The sequence below is a fragment of the Triticum dicoccoides genome, chromosome 6A (genome assembly GCF_002162155.2).
Source record: "Triticum dicoccoides isolate Atlit2015 ecotype Zavitan chromosome 6A, WEW_v2.0, whole genome shotgun sequence".
Taxonomy (NCBI): domain Eukaryota; kingdom Viridiplantae; phylum Streptophyta; class Magnoliopsida; order Poales; family Poaceae; genus Triticum; species Triticum dicoccoides.
The window spans coordinates 509,105,567-509,127,516 of NC_041390.1; the positions used below are offsets into that span (position 1 = coordinate 509,105,567).

The 21,950-nt window shown below is 45.2% G+C and overlaps 1 protein-coding gene across 1 annotated transcript; it reads right to left on the reverse strand.

Moving 5' to 3' along the window:
• Positions 1–19,762: 19,762 nt before the first annotated feature.
• LOC119314980 (putative receptor-like protein kinase At4g00960) lies at positions 19,763–21,317 on the reverse strand. The gene is made up of 4 exons (XM_037589658.1): positions 21,170–21,317; positions 20,736–20,997; positions 20,105–20,321; positions 19,763–20,014 (listed from the first exon to the last, which is right to left on the reverse strand). The coding sequence occupies exons 1-4, from the start codon at positions 21,308–21,310 to the stop codon at positions 19,813–19,815; spliced, it is 822 nt and encodes a 273-aa protein (XP_037445555.1). The 5' UTR covers positions 21,311–21,317; the 3' UTR covers positions 19,763–19,812.
• Positions 21,318–21,950: the final 633 nt, after the last annotated feature.

A 21,950-nucleotide genomic window follows, 5' to 3' on the forward strand; every position in this document is an offset into this window, starting at 1 on the left:
CAATAGATACTTTCGGAGATACCTGTAGTGCACCTTTATAGTCACCCAGTTACGTTGTGACGTTTGATACACCCAAAGCACTCCTACGGTATCCAGGAGTTACACGCTCTCATGGTCAAAGGAAGAGATACTTGACATTGGCAAAGCTCTAGCAAACGAACTACACGATCTTTGTGCTATGCTTAGGATTGGGTCTTGTCCATCACATCATTCTCCTAATGATGTGATCCCGTTATCAACGACATCCAATGTCCATAGCCAGGAAACCATGACTATCTGTTGATCACAACGAGCTAGTCAACTAGAGGCTCACTAGGGACATATTGTGGTCTATGTATTCACACGTGTATTACGATTTCCGGATAATACAGTTATTGCATGAATAAAAGACAATTATCATGAACAATGAAATATAATAATACTTTTATTATTGCCTCTAGGGCATATTTCCAACAACTCGCCCCTCGCCGCCGCCCAGCCCCTCTCTCTCCGTCTCCGTCTTCCTCTCCCGAGCGCCACCGGCAGCCCCTCTCTCTCCCTTTCTACCACCGCCGAGCCCGTCGCCATGGCAGAGCGCTTCCCCGGAGACGAGGCGGCGGCGAACGGCTTCGACCGCCGTTCGCTCCGCGAACAGGAGTCCTGGCTCCTGTTCCAGGCGAACATCCCGGTGCCGCCGGACATGCGCGCCGGGCCGACGGGGTGGCGGCTCAGCGATGGGGGAGTGCCCATTCCCCCATTACCCGACGCCGTGGCGAAGCCCAGGTACTTCGCCGAGGAGGTCGAGGTCGCGCGCACCTCCCTGACCGACGACGAGCGCTCCCTCCCTCAATACGCCGCCGGCAATCACGCGGCTTGGGCGGCGTACTTCCAGCGCCGCCAGCAGCAGCGCATGGCCTCCACCAATTACACGCAGGTGGTCGGTGGCGCAAAGAACAGCGAGGGGCGCCACCTGTGGTGGGGTGTCCCCGGCCGCACGCTGAATGGCGTGCTGGCGTACCTCGACGGCGGCAACAACCCGCCGTTGACCTATCCTGCGACGGGGGCCGCCCCATCGCAACACCGACGCGCATGGGCGCCAAGGAGGTTCGCCTCCTCCTCGTCTTCCTCCTCTCGCTCATCTTCCCACTCCTCCGGTTCTCCGGCGCTTCTCGGCGTCAAGGCCGAGCCCGCGGCGGAGACGCCAATCGGTCGGCGCACTCGCAGCGTCGGCATCGTCATCAACGAGGGCGGCCGGCGCGCCTCCTCCTCGTTGGCTCCTCCGCGCTTCGCCAAGCCAAAGATGGAGCCGGGGCTAGCGCCGGTGAAGACGGAGCCGGGGCTGGCGCCGGTGAAGGCGGAGTTCGACGACGATGACGCGACCCTAGAATGGGCGCGCCGGGAGAAGGAGAAGGAGCGCCAGCGCGCCGCCCTGCGCCGCTTCGAGGAGCGCCGACGCGGCCGCGATGAAGACGGGGTCGTGGTCTTATGCGACAGCGACGACGACGACGACGACGACGACGCGCCGCCGCCAGTCCGCCATGGCGACGCCGGGCAAGGGTCCAGCAGGGGCGCCCGCGTCAAGGAGGAGAAGGCCAACGACGACGATGGCGGTGACGGCGGCGACGACTTCAGGCCCTTTCTTTTTTAGATTAGGTTAATGTAATGAAAATGCGTGAATTTCACCAAAATTTGCCATGTTTGGCCGAAATTTAACTAGTTTTTATCATAACTTCGCCAAACGGTCCTTCTTTTTTATTTTAATACGCGCCTGGGGGCGGTCCTGGGGGCCGATGGCTGGGGACCGACTCGCCCCAGGGCCATTTTTTGCGCCGGCTCACCCCCAGGCGGCGCTTTTAGACGCCCCCTGGGGGGCCAATGGCTCGAGATGCCCTTAGAACAGCAAACAAGAATGCTAACCACCTGAGCTTCTTTGCACTACTGACCAAATACAGGCAAAGGACTTTAAGTACACTATACTGTAGCGTTTTGATTTTTATTGTTTTTTCAAAACATTTGGGAAAAAGTTCATAAATTACGGAACAGTTCATTCGTTTTGAAACAAATTAATCGATTTTGAAAAAACGTTCACGATTTTGAGAAAAAAATCTATCGATTTTGAAATAGGTTCATCGTTTGAAAAAATAGTTCACGAATCTGGAGAAAAAGTTCACAGATTTGAAAAACGTTCATCAAAATTCAAAAAAGGTTCGTTGATTTTGAAAAAGGTTCATCAATTTTTTTTTAAAGTTCATCGATTTTGAAAAAAAGTTCATCGACATTGAAAAAAGTTCATCGAAATTCGAAAATAGTTCATCAAATTTGAAAAATAGTTCATCGAATTTAAAAAAGTTCATCAAAAAATTTAAAAAAATTATGAATTTTAGAAAAAAGTTCATCAATTTGAACAAAACGTTCATCTACTTGCGAACCAATTCATCGGAACAAGACAAAGAAAAAAAGAGAACGAAAAAATGGGAGGAGAACGAATAATAGATGGAAATATTAAAAGGTAACTAGATCCCTCCTGGCGGCTGCGTGGTTGCACTTGTGTTCTTTGACGATAGAGGTACTTGGTTCAAATCCTAGCAGCGCCTTTTTTTGCGGATTAAGACACAAACGAAGACACGTTAGATGGGCCGGCCCAGCCTGACACGGGGGTGTGCGCCCGTTTGCGCCCGTGCCTGTAACGGGCGCAACAAGCGCCGTTTAGGGAATGCCGTGGAGCTGGGCCCCGGACACCAGGGATCCAGGCCCGGGGCGTGCAAATTTTACCAGGCTATTATATAGTAAGTGTTTCTACAGGTCCAGGGTGCAGCCTAATCAAACGAAGGAGGCCCAATGCCCAAAAATGCTACACCTACGAAAATTACTACGTAATCTTACTTAAAAACGTTATCTTCTTCCCCAATTCTAACTAATCCCCACGTACAGCAAGGAGAATTTCTTTTTTCCTCCGAAAAACCTGGAGCCCCCTAGGAGGCGACTAGGGTTTCTCGGAAGGACCTGCGGCGGCGCGCGCCGATCTAATCGGCGGGGCACGAACCTAGGGTCGATGGCCTCGCCTGCTGATCGACGGCAAGAGAAGGAGGCGCTCTCGCCCAGGACGGCGAGGGAAAAACTAGCGGAGGCGCTAGGCAAGATGGAGATAACCGATGAGGAGGCGACTCCGTTGGTGCTTGACGATCTGGAGGAGGGAATACATGAGAAGTGGATGATGGCCGAAAAAGTGCTTCATCGACATACGCTCCACATCCAGACGATCTCCAGTGCGCTTTGGCCGGTGTGGGGGAACCCTAAGGGTTTATCTTTCAAACCTGTAGGAGAAAACATGTTTCTGGCAGAATTTGCATGCCAGAGGGATCGGGATCGTGTGTGGGAGGGGTCACCATGGCATGTCAGTAAGAATGCTGTGATATTGTCTGAATTTGATGAGTGCATGCGACCATTTGAGTTAAAAATTTGATAAGCTACAACTGTGGGCTCGAGTGCTGAATCTCCCGTTCAATCTTCGGGATGAACCGTGGAGTACTACGATTGCACATCAGATAGACAAAAGGGCAACAGCTGTTTAGTTCGATCATGCAGCAGGCTACCTAAGGGTGAGAGTCACAGTGGATGTGGATAAGCCCTTGAGAAGATGGATCCGAATAGAATCAAAGAGGAGGTAGTGCATGGACCCATATGATATAGTCTATGAGAATGTACCACACTTCTGCTTTTTATGTGGCAAGTTAGGTCATTCGGACCTCGTTTGCACTACCCCTAGAACACGAGATGAACATGGAGATCTTTCGTTCGGGAATGGCCTGCGTGCATAGGATGAGTGGAGAAAGTCTGGGACAGGGGATAGCTCGAGTTCGATGAAGGAGAACTCTGCTGCTCCAAAGAGTAAGGCTGAAACTCGCAACTCAAGCACGACAGGAAAGAGCACGGCTGAGGTTACATCCCCGGTCAAGCAACCATGATACCAACAGAAGAGGAAAGGGGGACCTCAGACACAGATGTATAGAAGGGTGGATTCACTCCTTCTAACCAAGGCAAGAGAAGGAGGCGCTCTCGCCCAGGACGGCGAGGGCAAAACTAGCGGAGGCGCTAGGCAAGATGGAGATAACCGATGAGGAGGCGACTCCGTTGGTGCTTGACGATCTGGAGGAGGGAACACATGAGAAGTGGATGCTGGCCGGAAAAGTGCTTCATCGACATACGCTCCACATCCAGACGATCTCCAGCGCGCTTTGGCCGGTGTGGGGGAACCCTAAGGGTTTATCTTTCAAACCTGTAGGAGAAAACATGTTTCTGGCAGAATTTGCATGCCAGAGGGATCGGGATCGTGTGTGGGAGGGGTCACCATGGCATGTCAGTAAGAATGCTGTGATATTGTCTGAATTTGATGAGTGCATGCGACCATCTGAGTTAAAAATTTGATAAGCTACAACTGTGGGCTCGAGTGCTGAATCTCCCGTTCAATCTTCGGGATGAACCGTGGAGTACTGCGATTGCACATCAGATAGACAAAAGGGCAACAGCTATTTAGTTCGATCATGCAGCAGGCTACCTAAGGGTGAGAGTCACAGTGGATGTGGATAAGCCCTTGAGAAGATGGATCCGAATAGAATCAAAGAGGAGGTAGTGCATGGACCCATATGATATAGTCTATGAGAATGTACCACACTTCTGCTTTTCATGTGGCAAGTTAGGTCATTCGGACCTCGTTTGCACTACCCCTAGAACACGAGATGAACATGGAGATCTTTCGTTCGGGAATGGCCTGCGTGCATAGGATGAGTGGAGAAAGTCTGGGACAGGGGATAGCTCGAGTTCGACGAAGGAGAACTCTGCTGCTCCAAAGAGTAAGGCTGAAACTCGCAACTCAAGCACGACAGGAAAGAGCACGGCTGAGGTTACATCCCCGGTCAAGCAACCATGATACCAACAGAAGAGGAAAGGGGGACCTCAAACACAGATGTATAGAAGGGTGGATTCACTCCTTCTAACCAATAACCCTCATCAGACAGAAGGTGGATCAAGCAAAGAGAATGCTTCTCTCGGAGACTCACCAGTTGGTCCGGAAACTGAGAGGGAGGCAAAGAAAAAGAAACCTACTCCGAATAATTTGGATTCTTCAGCAGCGGCTGCGAGTCAGCCCTGCCAGGACCAATGAGTTGCTTAAGCTGGAACTATCGAGGTCTTGGGAACCCATCGATAGTTCAAGAGCTTCACAATATGGTGAAGCAGGAAGGGCCCCGTCTCTTGTTTCTGATGGAGACAAAAATTTCAGCACATAGAGTGGAAAGCTTGCAGAATCTTTTGGGTTTTGCAGGATGTTTTGCAGTGAACAGTACTGGCCTCAGCGGTGGTATTGGTTTGTTCTGGAAGGATGAGCTTGACGTGGAACTGAAAAACTATAGCTCATGCCATTGATGTTGTGGTTAGAAAGAAGACCCGAACTTCGCAAGCGTGGAGGGTCACGGGGCTTTATGGGGCTCCAAAAGTGGAGGATCGACCACATAGTTGGCGGTTTCTTCGAACTCTGTTTGGAATACAACATGATGTGTGGCTTTGTGTTGGTGATTTCATGAAACTCTGACTGCGTCTGAGCACTTCTCGAGAATGGATCGGCCTGAATATCAAATGAGGGCGTTCCGAGAGGCTGTTGATGACTGCTCGCTTTGTGATCTCGGCTGGTCAGGAGCGGAGCATACATGTGATAATGGACAGCGGGGCAATGCAAACGTGAAAGCTAGGCTTGACAGAGGGCTTGGCAACCTGCAGTTTGTACACATGTTTCCTAACACACGCGTGCGGCATATTGGTACCATGGAGTCTGATCATTGCTTTGTGATGGTAGATCTAAGGGAAAACTTGGCCGCTGCAGGTGCAAGAACTGCTAGGCAGTTCCGATATGAGGATGTATGGCAAACGCATGCTGATTACGACCAGCTTGTGCTCCGAGAGTGGCAAAAGGGAGCTAGACAACACGGTTTGGCCGGAGTTGTGAATGCCCTAGGCGATATGCAGCATGTGCTGTCGAGCTGGGGGCGAAGGAATTTGGGGACTTAACACGCAAAGTGAAGAAGCTGCAAGCCAAAATCGATCGTCTACGAGAGCGCTCTATGGGGCGCGGCCCAACTGAAGAAGAGCGAGCGGTGGTAAAACAATTGCGTGAAGCCCTCCGATAGGAGGAGATCTGGGTACGGCAACGCTCCAGAGTCTTGTGGCTACGGAAGGGGGATCGTAACACGGGATACTTTCATGCTCAAGCAGCTCAACGGAAACGTATGAATAAGATTGAGGGTTTGGAGCGAGCAGATGGCTCAACGTGTCAAACGATTGAAGATAATCATGCAGAAGTTCAAGGTTTTTATGAAGCACTATATACCTCTCAGGGTTTTAAGCCCATGGATGAGCTTCTCAATCTTGTACCGCCCAAGGTGACGCCGCTCATGAATGAGCACCTCGACAAACCTTTTATAGTTGATGAGGTGAGGACGACCCTTTTCCAGATGGCCCCGTCCAAAGCACTAGGGGTGGATGGCTTCACGGTGGGCTTTTTTCAGCGACACTGGGATCTTCTCAAAGAAGATATTGTGTCGGCTGTGCTGGACTTTTTGAGTGGCGGGGAGTTGCCACTGGGTATGAATGCCACATCCATAACACTCATCCCCAAGGTCAGGTACCCACGACGTATTTCCCAATACAGGCCAATTTCATTATGTTCTCTTTTGTATAAGATTGCATCCAAATACATTTCTAACAGAATGAGGGAGTTTCTTGGAGATACTATAAGAGAAGAGCAAAGTGCCTTTATTCCTAATAGACTTATCGCTGATAATGTGTTAATTGCTTATGAGAGCGTGCATGCGATGAGAAAAAGGAAGAGGGGCAAAAATCATGTGTGTGGTGTCCAACTTGACATGATGAAAGCTTATGACCGGGTTGAATGGCATTATCTCGAAGCTATCATGCTAAGGTTGGGTTTCAGCTCAAGTTCTGTTAGACTGACAATGAAATGTGTGACCTCTGTCAGGTTTACAGTACATGGTGAATGGGGAACTAATCCCTTACTTCACACCAATCTAGTGGTCTACGACAGGGTGACCCTTATTCACCTTATCTGTTCTTGCTTTGTGCTGAAGAGTTTACAATGTTACTAAAGCACTTGGGTGGTGCTCAAGTGGATAGAGGAATCAGAGTAAGCAATAATTCACCTTGGATCAATCATCTTCTTTTCACAGACGATAGCCTCATCTTTATGAATGCAAAAGAGGATAATGCTCAAAGGTTGAATCGTGTCCTACGGATCTATGAGGACTGTTCTGGCCAGTGTGTGAACCGAGAAAAGAGTTCAATATTCTTCAGTCCGAACACAAGCGACCCGGTTCGACAAAGGTTGAAAGCCATCCTCGGCATCTCTACCGAGGCTTTCAACGAGAGATACCTTGGTTTGCCTACTGCAACGGGGCAGATACCAAGTGGTACTTTTGAACATCTTCGAGAGAGAATCCGAAGTCAGTTGCAGGGAAGAACAGAGCGCATGATTTCATGTGCGGGCAGGGAGGTGCGCCTGAAGTCAGTGGCTCAGGCGATTCCGGCTTTTTCCATGAGCTATTTTAAATTGTCTAAAAAAGTTTACAAAGGAATCACCTCATGCATGGCGAGATACTGGTGGAGTAGCTCTCTTGACTGCAGATCTTTACATTGGCTGGATTGGGACACACTTGCAACCGCGAAAGTGAAAGGAGGGATGGGATTCAGAAACCTGGAGCTCTTCAATCTATCTCTTCTAGGAAAGCATGGATGGAGGCTCATCACAAGCCCGAATTCGCTTTGTGCGCGAGTGCTCAAAGGGAAGTACTTCCCGAATACAGACTTCCTAGGCGCAAGAGCGCACCGGCACGCTTCGGCTACCTGGCGAGCTATTTTGGCAGGCAGGGAAGCATTGGTGTCTGGTATGATCAAGAGAATTGGGGATGATACGACGATTTCGATCTGGAGGGACCCGTGGATACCTGGGCTGATCTCCATGAAGCCGTCGGTACAAATTGGTACGACATATATGAATACGGTTTCAGAATTGATCGATGCAGAGACTGGGACGTGGAAAATTGACATTGTGAGAAACAATTTTATCTCTCCCTGAGGCAGAAGCTATACTAAACATTCCTCTAAGGCGTATGGGAGGATATGATAGTTGGGCATGGTCGGCAGAGAAAGCAGGCATCTACACTATAAAATTGGCATATCGAACTCTCATGATTCGCAACGAGTATCTTGCTCTAGAAGAAGGGTTGGTTACAGAATCTGCAGAGAGGAACAAACAGTTGTGGACGAAGCTTTGGAAGTTGAATGTTGTGCCCAAAGTGCGTGTGTTCTGGTGGCGTGTACTTCGGGGGATTCTTCCGGTTGAAAGTACCCTAAAGTACCGACACATTGCAACTCTAGCCAGGTGTAAAGTATGCCTATCAGCAGATGAATATATGTATCATGCGTTGATACAATGCACACATGCAAGACGGTTCTGGGCAGAAGCCCGCGAGTGGCTGAGCATCAAGCTACCGGAGTTGCATGACTTGACCTGGTCCAGGGATATTCTATGTGACCCTCGTTTCGATGCTTCAGACCAAGCTAAGATCATCACGGTGGGCTATTTGGACATCTCCGAACAATATTACTCATGACAACGCAAGTATGGATCTGATGCAGTCAATGAAAATGATCAGAGATGCTCTTGCGGTGCTAGAGCTCCCAACCAGGCATGCTAGCATACTACCAGATCATGGATGGCAACCACCAGACGGTGAGGTGATCAAGATTAACACTGATGCTGGAATCTCTATGTTGGAGCACAGAGCAGGCATTGGTGGTGTGGCTCGATCAGCTTCATCGTTCATTTTCAGCTTGGTGCAAACCAAGACTAGGCATTACAGATCCACTTGTGGCAGAAGCTACTGCGGTTCGTGAAGGCGTGGTGGTGGCTTTGCTTCGTGGCTTTGCGCGGGTGCGGATTGAGACAGATTGTTTGGATGTGGTGAACCTCTGGAACTCGCGCCGGACTTCGCGCTCTTTGATAGTGTCGTTACTTTTAGATATTGAGGAGCTAGCTGCTAGTTTTACTTCTTTTGATATTCTACATGTAAAGAGACATGCCAACGTTCCAGCTCATCTTTGTGCAAAACATGCATGCACGCTGGAGGTGTCGGAGTGCTGGATGGACTCTCTCCCGGGTTTGTTGGTAACCAGCCTCATGGCTGATAGTGACGGCGCCTCATCGTATGAATAAAGCTCTTCATTACCCCGGGAAAAAAATTCTAACTAATCCCCCTGATATTCAGGATGGGATGCGTGCTATCCACTTAAACGAGGCCACGTCAGCATGTACCTAACTTTTCGTAGCAAGCTCATGTAGGTGTAGCAAAGCCCGCCCAAAGCCTGATGGGCTCGCTCACCTGAAGCGCACGAAGCCACGAACGCACGTACTGTACCGGCCAACGCGAGAAGCAACTAGTTAACGAGCGCTCCTTCGGAGCGCTCGTAATGAGCGGTTCGGGAGCGCTCCGCGCGTGACAAGTGTCGCGCACGAAGCGCTCCCGCAAGGGAAAACCAGTTACGCGGTTGGTTCCTGGTTTTCCCTTTCCGGTTTGTAGTTTGGTGCGTTTTGCAGTTTGACCCTCGAACTATCAGAATTTTCCGTTTTCCCTTTCCGCGCGAAAACACAAAAAAATATACTGGCTCGCACGGTTGGTTCTCTGTTTCCCCTTTTGTTCCCATTATATTTTCGAGTAATGGAGATTTATGGGGTAGTTACAGGCGGGGACTACCAACACTATCAAATGTCACCTTTCAAGTAAAGAAAAAAAGCAACTTTTTAATGTAAAACAGCAGTCTCCAGAATCATTCAATCGTGTGACTTCTTTATAGGCACAACTGAACACTAAGAGAGGCACGGGTGTATAATAACTTTACTAAATTGAAGAAAAGCACCTCCGGCTCGCCCATATGCATGCACACACAACTTCAGTTTATGCAGGCATTGGATCAGGTAGCCAGATTTGTACGTAACAGATCACATAGGCACACCAAATATTGATGCACGGAGAAAATAGGGAATAACAATCCATATTTTGATCTGTTTTACTCGCTCCGTTCATTTTTATAAATCGTTTCAGACAACATAGGCCTTATAAAAATGAACAAAGGGAGTACTGTATTTAGCAACCATCATGCTAAATCTTTTATGAGAATCATCATAAAATAAATTACATTGGCCATAGGAATATTTAGAAAATGTTGTTACACTTTCCCACGAATCTGGTCATCCAATTGTTGCAGCGCGTGTCCAGGACGTGCCAAACGGGATTGAGGTAGTTTTCCCAGATGTCATCCACGTCGCCCAACAATACCCCGTTCTGGAGGTTGGCGATGCCTTGAGCCACCTGCTCGTCACTTGACAGGAATGGTTCGATGATCCCGGCGGCAACTAAGAGCTTGACATCCTCCACCGTGCCGGCCAGCTGCGACAGGAAGACACAGTAGGCCGTCACGGTCCGGTGTGGAATATGCTCCTCCTCCTCCAGCGCCATGAGGTTACGTAGGATCGTCAAAGTGTTGCCGTCGATCCGCAGGGGAGGGATCCACAGCGTACCTTCTTGATACCTCACGTCCAGGATGGAAGACTCCATGCCGTCCATGAAGTCCTTACGCTTGAACCGCAGGTTGGCGTAGCAGCTGTACTCCGTCGCACGGCGCCACCGACCTTTGATCCATGTCCTGTTCTTTACCATTATCTGCGGCATATTTAGCTGAAAGTGGGCGTGCACCAGGTGCAGTAAGTGGGACGTCGACGGAGGCACCCGCCGCAGCCGCAGCTCCTCGCTGATGAAGCGCTGTGCCTGCAGAAGCTCCTGGACACCAACTGCTAGTTCTTGGATGACTGTCAACTGGGTGATGCCTCCTGTGACGACGTCGTGGATCTTCTGAAGCACAAAGAAAGGTATCTGATTCTCAACGAGAAACACGGTGTCGCGCACCAACGCGCTCCGGGAGAGTCTGCGGCCTGCGCTCTCGGGATATCTATATCTGTACTGCGGGGCGTTGTTGTCCAGCTCAGATCGTGCACCATAATCCAAAAAGAGAGAGAGCAGATAGCAGCCATCGTGCAGCAGCATATTGGAGAACTGCATCGACGACAAACAGCGGTCGGGCGCATCGTCATAGCACCTCCTTGCTTTGTCCTCCAGATTCCGCAGCTCCGCCATAAGCACGCCCGCTTGATCGAGAGACATAATATCGCGGACGGCTTGCTCCTTCATTTCGGTCCATTTAGAAAGACCTTTACCATGGTTGTAAAGACCAATCACCATGCCATGCGGCGTGAATGCGTCTTCATCCACGCGACGGAGCTGCGGACGGACCTTCGAGATCAGCACTGCCTCCACGTCGGCGGGCTCCACGGGACTCATCTCAGTTCCCCTGCTTCTGCTCGCCCCTGCCTCCACGTCGTCGGGCTCGGCTTTGCCAAATCTTTGGATCTCCTGTATCAGCATGGATCATGCCAGAGTTAATCACAAGACTTGTAGTGTGCACCTTTGGTTTTTACTCCCTTCGTTCACGAATATAAAGTTTTTTTTAGAGATTTCAATATAAACTACATACAGATGTATATATAAATGTAGGTCAGCTCACGCGCCCCCATATATGCCTTATATTTGGGCTGGATATGAGAGGTGTCGGTCGGCCTAGGCGTTTGAGGCGTCCGTTTGGATCGAAATTTCGTGACAGGACGGCCCGCCTGGATGTTTGAGGAGGGTTTGGGATGCCCGACTGTAGATGCTCTAAGGTGACGAGTCAATGGTGATGAGGCGGTCAAGTCGGTCGAAACCTCAAGCATACCCTAAAAGGCTAAAACTAGCAGGGTCTTAGGGAAAATTTGAACAATGATAAATTAAGGGCTGAAAAGTGAACTTCTTTTATTCTGTTTTAACATCTAGCTTGACTCGGTGAAAATATTCACTTGGCATTAGCTCTATGCAGTCATTGAAAAGCTAGAACCTAGAGTTTCTGCACTTAGGTGCATATGCACCCGTGTGAACATTAAATTTCGAAAAAAATAGGAAACCATATTTTTTTTAAATGTTTTTTCTTAGAGAAACATTGTTGAGGAGAAGCCCAAAGACAATGTTCCCAAAAGGGCAATATTTGAAAGAACTTTGGAGCATTGATGTTTTTGTCCAGACCTTCAGAAATGTTTTTCCATCACGAAACTTTACATGTATACTATTTTCTAAAATATACTGTTCATCTCGGGTGCATATGCGCCCAAGAACAGAACAACTTCCTGGATCTTCTACTCTACCTATAGTCTATAGAAATATGAGATCTTCCATGCTATGTACTGACTTCAGGTTCATAAAAAGTTATGATCATATACACTAAGATTGTCGGGGAACTAAGAATTGGCTATCTGGAGTCTCGCCTATTCCTATGTGGCCTTTACCTACTGGAATTTCAAACTCAAGCCAAGTCAACAAAAGTCCAAGCAATTGTTGATGATCAACAAGTCAAAAGGAGGGAGGAAAAATTACTCCAAAGAAAAAGGGACAAGGGGAGTACCTCTTTACTGCACGGTTTTTCAGAAACAACCTCCAAATGAATCTCATCAACATGGTGACCCGTCGAATGTTTATCAAGCATATCTTCAATATCATGCGTTGTATAGCCTTCATTTACTTTAATGCTTTGCACGATGAACACTGTGCATTGCTTATTACTATATTTGCATGCTTCTTCATGATCATGTGACTTAGCTATAGGTAATGAAATATCCACCCAATGTTTGGATTGTGGTTTCACAATGTCACTATTTGGCTCTATGGAGCATGGCAATAGGCTCGTCGTTTGAATCTTGTAGGCTATGAAGCCATCAGTATCATTGCTTAGCTCAACTGAACATAATAATAACTACTTCTGCATGTTATACCCAAACTGCAGCTCCAGCGGCTCAACACCAAGCATGTCATCCTCCCAGTGAGCCAGTAGATTTATCTGTGTGTACACGGGCCAGAAAATTTAATAAAGGCGCATTATCTTAAATTCTATACATTAAGCTTGTGTAATATGAAATTTAATTATACCTCGCCACCTGCCAATTCGTTATCATTCCCACTGTGATTATTCGTACTTACAATTTCAAGAAAATTTTCCGTTACTTCTAATATAGAGGGCCGTGCAGAGGGGTCAATTTTCTGGCAGAGTGACCCTATTTCGATGCATTTAGTTACTTGCTGGTGGTATTCTCGTGGTATTTTCTTCCATGATTTATTCCATCTATGCCTCCATCTTCTAAGTATCTGCAATTCACAAAGGAGATTAAGTGTTGATACATAAGTTGTTAGATAATAACGAGAATAACCGAGACACGAGAGACACAGATTTTTACGTGAAAACTCTTGCGGGAGAAAATCACGGACGCACGAAGGCACAATCACTATGAGGAGGAGTATTACAAGCACGAGACGACAGACCGTCTGAGGTGCGACTACATGGGGTATATATGAGAGCAATACATGAGTCCTTGGAGGACAAGTAAACGAGTTGTACTCGTACGCGTCGGTACCAACGCAAAAGCCCACACCGCTTGTACTACGTCTAGTCCAACACGGTATAATTTGGATCACAATTTAACAATCTCCACCTTGATCCAAATTTCCTCCAGTAGTCGAAGAAAGTCAATAACTCCATCCAAATCAGCATAAACACCTTGTGCGTCAAAGTCCATAGGACTAGTGAGAAATACCAACTAAGCCTGAGCAAAGCTCAAACTTATTGGTCGAAACTGGTTTTGTCATCATATCAGCAGGATTATCATGAGTATTTATCTTGCATACCTTCAAATCACCTTCAGCAACAACATCTCGAATATAGTGATATCTGACATCAATGTGCTTTGTTCTCTCATGATACATTGGATTCTTTGTAAGATATATAGCACTTTGACTGTCACTAAATACGGTAGGGCAAGATGAGTCTCCACAAAGCTCAGTGTACAAACCTCTCAACCAGATAACTTCTTTGCATGCCTCAGAAATAGCCATATACTCGGCATCAGTAGTGGAACAAGCCACAATAGACTGCAAAGTTGCTCTCCAACTCGCAGCACAACCACCAATGGGGAAAACATAACCTGTGAGTGATCTTCTCTTATCCAAATCACCGGCAAAATCAGAATCAACAAAACCAACAAGTCCATCTCTAGTTTTCCCAAACTGTAAATAAGCATTAGAAGTACCTCGCAGGTATCTGAAAATCCACTGAACTGCTTTCCAATGTTCCTTTCCAGGATTAGCCATGTATCTACTGACAACACTCAATGCATATGATAAATCCAGACGAGAACAAACCATGGCATACATAAGTGAACCAACTGCACTTGAATAGGGAAGTCTAGACATGTACTCAATATCGGCATCTGACTTAGGACATAAAGCTGATGATAATTTGAAGTGTGCAGCTAACGGAGTACTTACTGGCTTGGCATTATGCATATTAAAACGACGAAGAACTTTATCAATATATCCCTTCTGACTTAGATACACTTTTCCAGACGGTCTATCTCTGGATATTTCCATGCCAAGTATTTTCTTTGCTGCACCCAAATCCTTCATCTCAAATTCATTACTCAATTGCTTTTTTAGTTTATCAATATCTGACATACTCTTTGCAGCAATTAGCATATCATCAACATAAAGGAGCAAATAAATAGTTGAACCTTTGACAGTTCTCAAATAAACACAACTATCATAGTTAGACCTTTTGAAACCTTGAGAGAGCATAAATGTGTCAAATCTCTTGTACCACTGTCTAGGGGATTGCTTCAATCCATAAAAAGATTTCTTTAACTTACAGACAAGCTTTTCTTTTCCAGGAATAACAAAACCTTCAGGTTGTTCCATATAAATATCCTCTTCTAATTCTCCATGTAAGAATGCAGTTTTAACATCCAATTGTTCAAGCTCAAGATCATACATGACAAAAATACTGAGTAAAGTGCTAATAGAGCTATGCTTCACAACAGGAGAAAAGACTTCGTTATAGTCAATACCTGGAATCTGACTATAACCTTTAGCAACTAACCTTGCTTTATATCTTGTCTCATCATTAGGAGAAACATCTTCTTTCCTCTTGAAACCCCACTTGAAACGAATAGGTTTCTTCTCTCTAGGTAATCTTACTAAATCCCAAGTGCCATTCTTTTCAAGTGATTCCATCTCATCATGCATAGCAGTCATCCACTTATTACTATCACCAGAAATAATAGCCTCGGAATATGAAGAAGGTTCAGCATTACCTTCAATTTCTTCTGCAACAGATAAAGCAAAATAAACAATATTGCACTCTTCAATTAACCTGTCAGGTTTATTAATACCCCGTCTGACTCTGTCACGTGCGAGATTCCAACTGGGTGGAACAATAGGCTGATTTGGAGTGGGAGTGACATGATCATCATTAACGGCGGGTTCATCATGTGCATCAATAATTTTATTACCAGATGAAACACCTGAATCAATAACATGCTCCACCTGAATAGTAGGCTGCTGAATAGTAGGCTGCTGTTCACTCTCAACGGGAACATTAGTAGATGAAACATCATGTAACATAGCAGATTCATTAAAGATAACATTTCTGCTAATAATAATCTTCTAGGTTTCAGGATTCCACAATTTAAAACCTTTAACACCAGACTTATAACCAAGAAAGATGCATTTAACAGCCCTAGGCTCCAATTTTCTATTATCAACATGAGCATAAGCAGTGCAACCAAAAACTCTCAACTATGAATAATCAGCAGGTGAACCAGACCATACCTCAATTGGATTTTTCTTATTAAGAGCAATATATGGTGAACGATTAATGAGATAACAAGCAGTGGAAGCGGCCTCAGCCCAAAAACACCTATGCAAACCTGCATTGGACAACATGCAACGGGCTCTGGAAATAATGGTCATGTTCATACGCTCAGCAACACCGTTTTGTTGAGGAGTATAAGGAATGGTGTAGTGTCTGACAATGCCTTCAGACTTGCAATAATTCTTAAATTGCTTAGAACAGAATTCCATACCATTATCAGTGCGAAGTATCTTTACCTTCTTTTCAGTTTGTCTTTCAATCATAATCTTCCACTCCTTAAATGCTGAGAATGCTTCATATTTATGCTTCAAGAAATAAGGCCAAACTTTTCTCGAATAATCATCAATTATAGTCAGCATGTAACTAGCACCACCTAGTGACTTCTTGCGAGATGGTCCCCATAAATCAGAATGCACATAATCAAGAATACCTTCGGTTGTATGAGTCGAAGTGTTGAACTTCACCCTCTTGTGCTTGCCGAAGATACAATGCTCACAAAATTTCAATTTATCAGGCTCATATCTATCAAGAAGACCTCTCTTATTTAACTCTGCTAAACCAAGTTCACTCATATGTCCAAGACGCATATACCAAAGGTTAGCAGCATCACAATCAGAATTCTTTGAAATAACTGGAGTAGCGTTACCTGAAACGGTATAACCTCGAAGGTAATAAAGACCATTGGTCAAACTTAAGTCACCTTTCATCACAACAAGGGAGCCTTTGGTGACCTTCAAAACACTATCTCCACCTGAATACTTGTATCCCTTTGCATCAAGGGCACTAACAGAGATAAGATTTCTCTTCATCTTCGGAATGTACCGAACATTTGTCAAAGTTCTGATTATGCCATCAAACATCTTGATTCGAATAGAACCTATGTCTTCAATCTTGCATGGTGAATTATCAAAACCCAAAACGGAACCAGCAGAAGTAGTGGAATCAAAAGTATTAAACCAATCTCTATGTGGACACATATGAAAAGAGCATGCGGTGTCAAGTACCCACTCATCATTGGTCTCAGCACATCCAGCAATAACGACAAGAGCATCATCGGAACTATCATCACGAGCAACGTTAGCAGAATTTTCACCTGGTTTGTTACCTTTCCTCTTTTCTTTATTCTGCAACTTGAAACACTCTGAGATGTCATGCCCGTCTCTCTTGCAAGATCTGCAATATTTCTTGTCTCTGGATTGTGACCGGCCCCTGTAGCCGTTCTTACTTTTGCCTCTGTTTCCATTATGTGAGTTCTTCTCCTTTGTCCTGCCACGAACAGATAATCCCTCGGCTTGGGATGAACTTGAACCATCACGAGGCACCATTAATTTCATCTTCTCCTTAGAGTTCAAAGCTTCATAAACTTCATTAAGTGTGAGAGTATCACGACTGTATAATATGGTGTCTCGAAAATTGGTATAAGAACTTGGCAGTGAACAAAGTAACATTAGAGCAGTATCTTCCTCTTCATACTTAACCTCCATTGCAGCTAGATCAGATATAATCTCTTTAAATTCTAAAATATGATTCAAAACATTACCTCTCTCGGGTAACCCGTGCAGGAATAATTTTTGCTTCAGATGCATCTTGCTGGTGAGATCTTTAGTCATGCAAATCCCTTCCAGCTTTAACCATAGAGCGGCGGCAGTTTTCTCGCTCAAAACTTCCTGTAAAATATTATTATGCAAATGGAGTTGAGTTTGTGACAAAGCCTTACAATCAATTCTTTTCTCCTCAGCAGTCCAGTCCTTAATTCGGTTCTTCCCAAAACTATCCAGTGCTACATCATAGTCGGCTTGTGCCAACAACGCCCGCATCTTGACTTGCCATAGGGTAAACCTTGTGTCACGATCCAGCAGCGGAAAAACGTACTTCATGAATGCCATGAGTAGATAAATCTGTGCGCACAAAGTAGTACAAGTCGATAGAAAAATTCTTGACAGAATTTAAATTACGCGGAGCAAAGAACTAGGAACAGTAGCACCTGGTAGCTCGGGTAATCGAAGACCAAAAGCTTGATCTGTAGCTTGACATGACGAATAATACTAGTAGTCAAATCACGTAGTGGATCAGGTGTGAATTAAACTACTGCTTTGCTTCTGGCCGGCGAGCAGTAGTACTACTAGCTTTTGCTTCGGTTGATGACGTGCGAATCAATTACTAGTACTAGTTGAAGTAGTACGAGCCGATCAATGCTTGACGTGATGCGAAGCAACAGCACCAGCCTCGGGACTTGAACAAAACAGCAGCAGCTACTCGGCGATGCTACGTACTCGGGGCTTCAAGCGTAAATACGCAGCAGCGGCAACTTGTGGAAATCTAGTCGAACTCGGCTTCCTTTATCGATCTGTTTTCGGTTCGCCAGGTCGCGTCGGTTGCGGCGCACAGGACGCCATAACCCTAATTCTCTCGTCTCAAATCTCGTATCTGTAACTTGGCTTTGTATATCACTTGTTAGATAATAACGAGAATAAGCGAGACACGAGAGACACAGATTTTTACGTGAAAACCCTTGCGGGAGAAAACCACGGATGCACGAAGGCACAATCACTATGAGGAGGAGTATTACAAACACGAGACGACAGACCGTCTGAGGTGCGACTACATGGGGTATATATGAGAGCAATACATGAGAGTCCTTGGAGGACAAGTAAACGAGTTGTACTCGTACGCGTCGGTACCAACGCAAAAGCCCACACCGGTTGTACTACGTCTAGTCCAACATGGTATAATTTGGATCACAATTTAACATAAGTATTCATCTAAAATCTATAAATTAGCAATATTTTGATTGTAAAAATCGTAAGTAAAGCATATAAATCTAAGGAATCGACATCTGCACTTGATAAGCTAGCAAGGAGCAAAATAGAGGGATCACCTAGTGTAGGGATACCCATTGCGGATTGAGCACCATGGCGGTTCTGCGGGCAGCTCATGTGCTCACCCCACTCTGGTTATGGATTCACTTGTTTCTTTTTCTTCTAGTAATTTTCGTTTTCACTCTTGGGGCTTAGATTATTCATGGATCTTACAGTCATGATTAAGTAAGACAAGATTGTTCGTAAATTTTAAACAATTCAATTAAACAATGCTTCAAGACAACATTTGACATAGCGCCCGTCTCCTATTGCACTGAGACACAACATCTTCAGTGTGTTTGCTTTCATAGATAATGAAAGAGTGACATAGGTAAAACACACATTCGTCTAAGATAGCATATAGCTCCCGCTATCGGCTGGTTGCACAAGCATTGGATCCACAAGAAAAATGACATAAAAGATTGGTTGAAATATATCCAAATAAGTTCTAGTTATGAATATCTAGCCGCGAGAATACAACCTTGAAAAGGTATGTAATAGGATGCTAGGTTAAAAATTCATTGCAATTGTATTTTCATTTTAAGAATAAATGCAAAGACCTGGGAGCGCCACTAGTCACAAGGTATAGCCTCCAAGAAATATTCTTGATTTAGATCAATAGTAATTTGTTGTTGTTGATTGATTTACACATGTATAAGCTGGTCCATTCAAAGCTCGAAGATGTTGGCATGTTTCCAACATTTAGAATGCTTTATTGATTTCAGGATAATTAATGATTGTAGGGCATGCATTAAAGAGAGGGGGCAGTGATAGCGTTTTGTCACTATGTTAAATTGGCTACCAGTCGAGCACTAGAAACTCCATGGAACCTCAGGATGGATGTGAGTTAGCTTAAAGGAGAATTTTTTAGGCCCAACGACTATGAAAATTTGGGTATCAACAAAGCTTGCTTAGATGGAGCAATCAAGACAAATGGGAAAGGAACACCACACATCAAGAAGATAAAAAGGTTCATGTAATGCGGTTCAAAGAGAGAGTTGGAATTGCTCTTGTTGTTGTAAATGTAAGATTTTAACTACATATGGCTTGCAATCTACGTTAGTATTCAAGTTCAGTAGGAGCCACAACATGCAACGGAAACATGATTCTTAAAGAAGTGATTTTCCGTCACGAGATAAAACACTCTTACATTATCCTTATCAGGGGTACCCTTATGTCCTGTCACCAGTTCGACGATTATGACACCCAAACTATACATGTCTGACTTGGGGGACATCCTACCACCAAACAGGATTTCCGGAGCGCAATAGCCTCTACATGAAATATGAAAGTATCAAGCATCAAGATATAAACGATATATAAGAGGGTACATGTGTAGAATGGTTGTGAAGATACTATCTTACAGTGAAAAATGCATTTCGGCCATAGTTTGTGAGCATTCTATTGGTCTTGATAGACCAAAGTCCGTAATCTTTGGCACCAGTCCATCATTTAGTAGTATGTTGGCAGGCTTTAGATCCATATGAAGAATATGTTTTTCCATGTGTAGATAATGTAGACCCGCACAACTTCCTCTAATTATCTTATAACGCTTATCCCACTCAAAGCCTCTTAATTCATCTGCAAAAGAAGAAGCAGTGATGCATGCAATCTCCAATACATCTATAATACCTAAATACTTTATCCCCGCTAACTCTAATTCTCTCAACATGCGACCCTCCACATCACCAAATATGCCATGTCATCACCCACTACAACTATTTTGTAGCACATGTACCCCAAATTTAATTATTCCATCTCCAATGGTCCAGCTTATATGCATACACTTTGTTCACACACAATTGCTTACAGAATGATAGCTTTTGATTCAGGTCATTTCGTTCGTACAAATTTTATCCAAAATTAATCTTTAAAAACCAACAGCAACGCGCGGGGAAATCACCTAGTTAATTTAGCTTGAATGCCGTGACTTGAAAAGTAAAAGCGCAAAATAGACATTAATCTTTCTCTTATCTGCATGGAACAATAGTGTACCTGTAATTTTTGTGTCAAGGCTCCCATTAGTGATATACTCAAAACACATTAATCTTTCTCTTTCCTCGGCGTAAATATATCCTCTGCCATCTGGGTTTTTCATTGGTGTCTCCACTGTATCAGAACATAAGCCGAGAAACCGAACTACGTTTGGATGGTTCACCTCCAGTAGGCTGCCAACCTCACGACGAAAGAGCTTGTCATCAATTGTCTTGACGCTCCTGATCTTCTTCACAGCAACACTCCAATTCCCAACAACACCCTGTTTGTCATGAGCATTTCATTAAATGATGAAAGTTAGCAGCGTACTAAAATGAATTTGGATCCACAACGGACAACACATGTTACCCAAATAACTCAGCTCTGTTACTCAAGTATTATATCTCTACGTGTTACGGAGTAGAGTAGAAAACACTAAATTAGTATAATAATACCTTATAAACCGTTGCGAATCCCCCTTCACCGATTATTCTATCCGGGGAAAACCCGTCAGTGATTTTCCATAAAGTTACTAGCGGAATATGTGTTGGCTCCATGCTGCCCTCAAGTATTTGCTCCAGGACATTTTGTTCCATTCTTGTGTTATCTACACAAAGTAGATGTGCAATCAAATGGTAATTCGAGAAAGGAAATCTAATCAATAGCAACTGGTCGTGTCCGAAGGCTGCAAGTGCTATTTTCTTTGAGCAACGATGGAGAAGGAAGTGAATGCCTGCGGCCTTCCCGAGTCAACGACTTATCCGTGTACGCCTCGCAGGTGCTTGATCTAGAGATGTAGCACGAACTGGAAACTGCAAAAGAGATGCAAAGTTCGTCGTAGGATTGATGTAGCATACCAAAGGAAGAGCTGAGCTGAGCATACATACCTTGTTGGAATCAGCGAAACAAATCCAAGACTAGATAAGTACGCATTGATGTAGTAGAAAATAAGTGACAGAATGCAAGCTAGAATAGATAGACATGTAGTACTAGATCTGAATGCATGCTTGGATAGGAACAGAGAGAACAGAGCAAAACGACTTGTGATGTGAGTCAACACTGTAGGTTGCACTTGCACATACCTGCAGTTAGCAGTGGATCTAGCGCCCAGGTTAGCAGAGAGGACGGATCTTTCCTCAACAGGAACTCCTCTGCATTTGCAATCTGACCACTCGGTCAGTAGCTGGCTGGTTCCTTGTCACCAACTCCTCTGCATTTTGCTTTTGTCGATTCTGA

Bases quoted from the DNA above. Each gene is read 5' to 3' on its own strand.
- LOC119314980 (XM_037589658.1), bottom strand. From the start codon at position 21,310: ATGGAACAAAATGTCCTGGAGCAAATACTTGAGGGCAGCATGGAGCCA. The intron at 20,998-21,169 runs GTATTATTATAC...CATGACAAACAG, and splicing joins GATTCGCAACGGTTTATAAG to GGTGTTGTTGGGAATTGGAG. The intron at 20,322-20,735 runs GTACACTATTGT...CTTCTTTTGCAG, and splicing joins CCTTGACACAAAAATTACAG to ATGAATTAAGAGGCTTTGAG.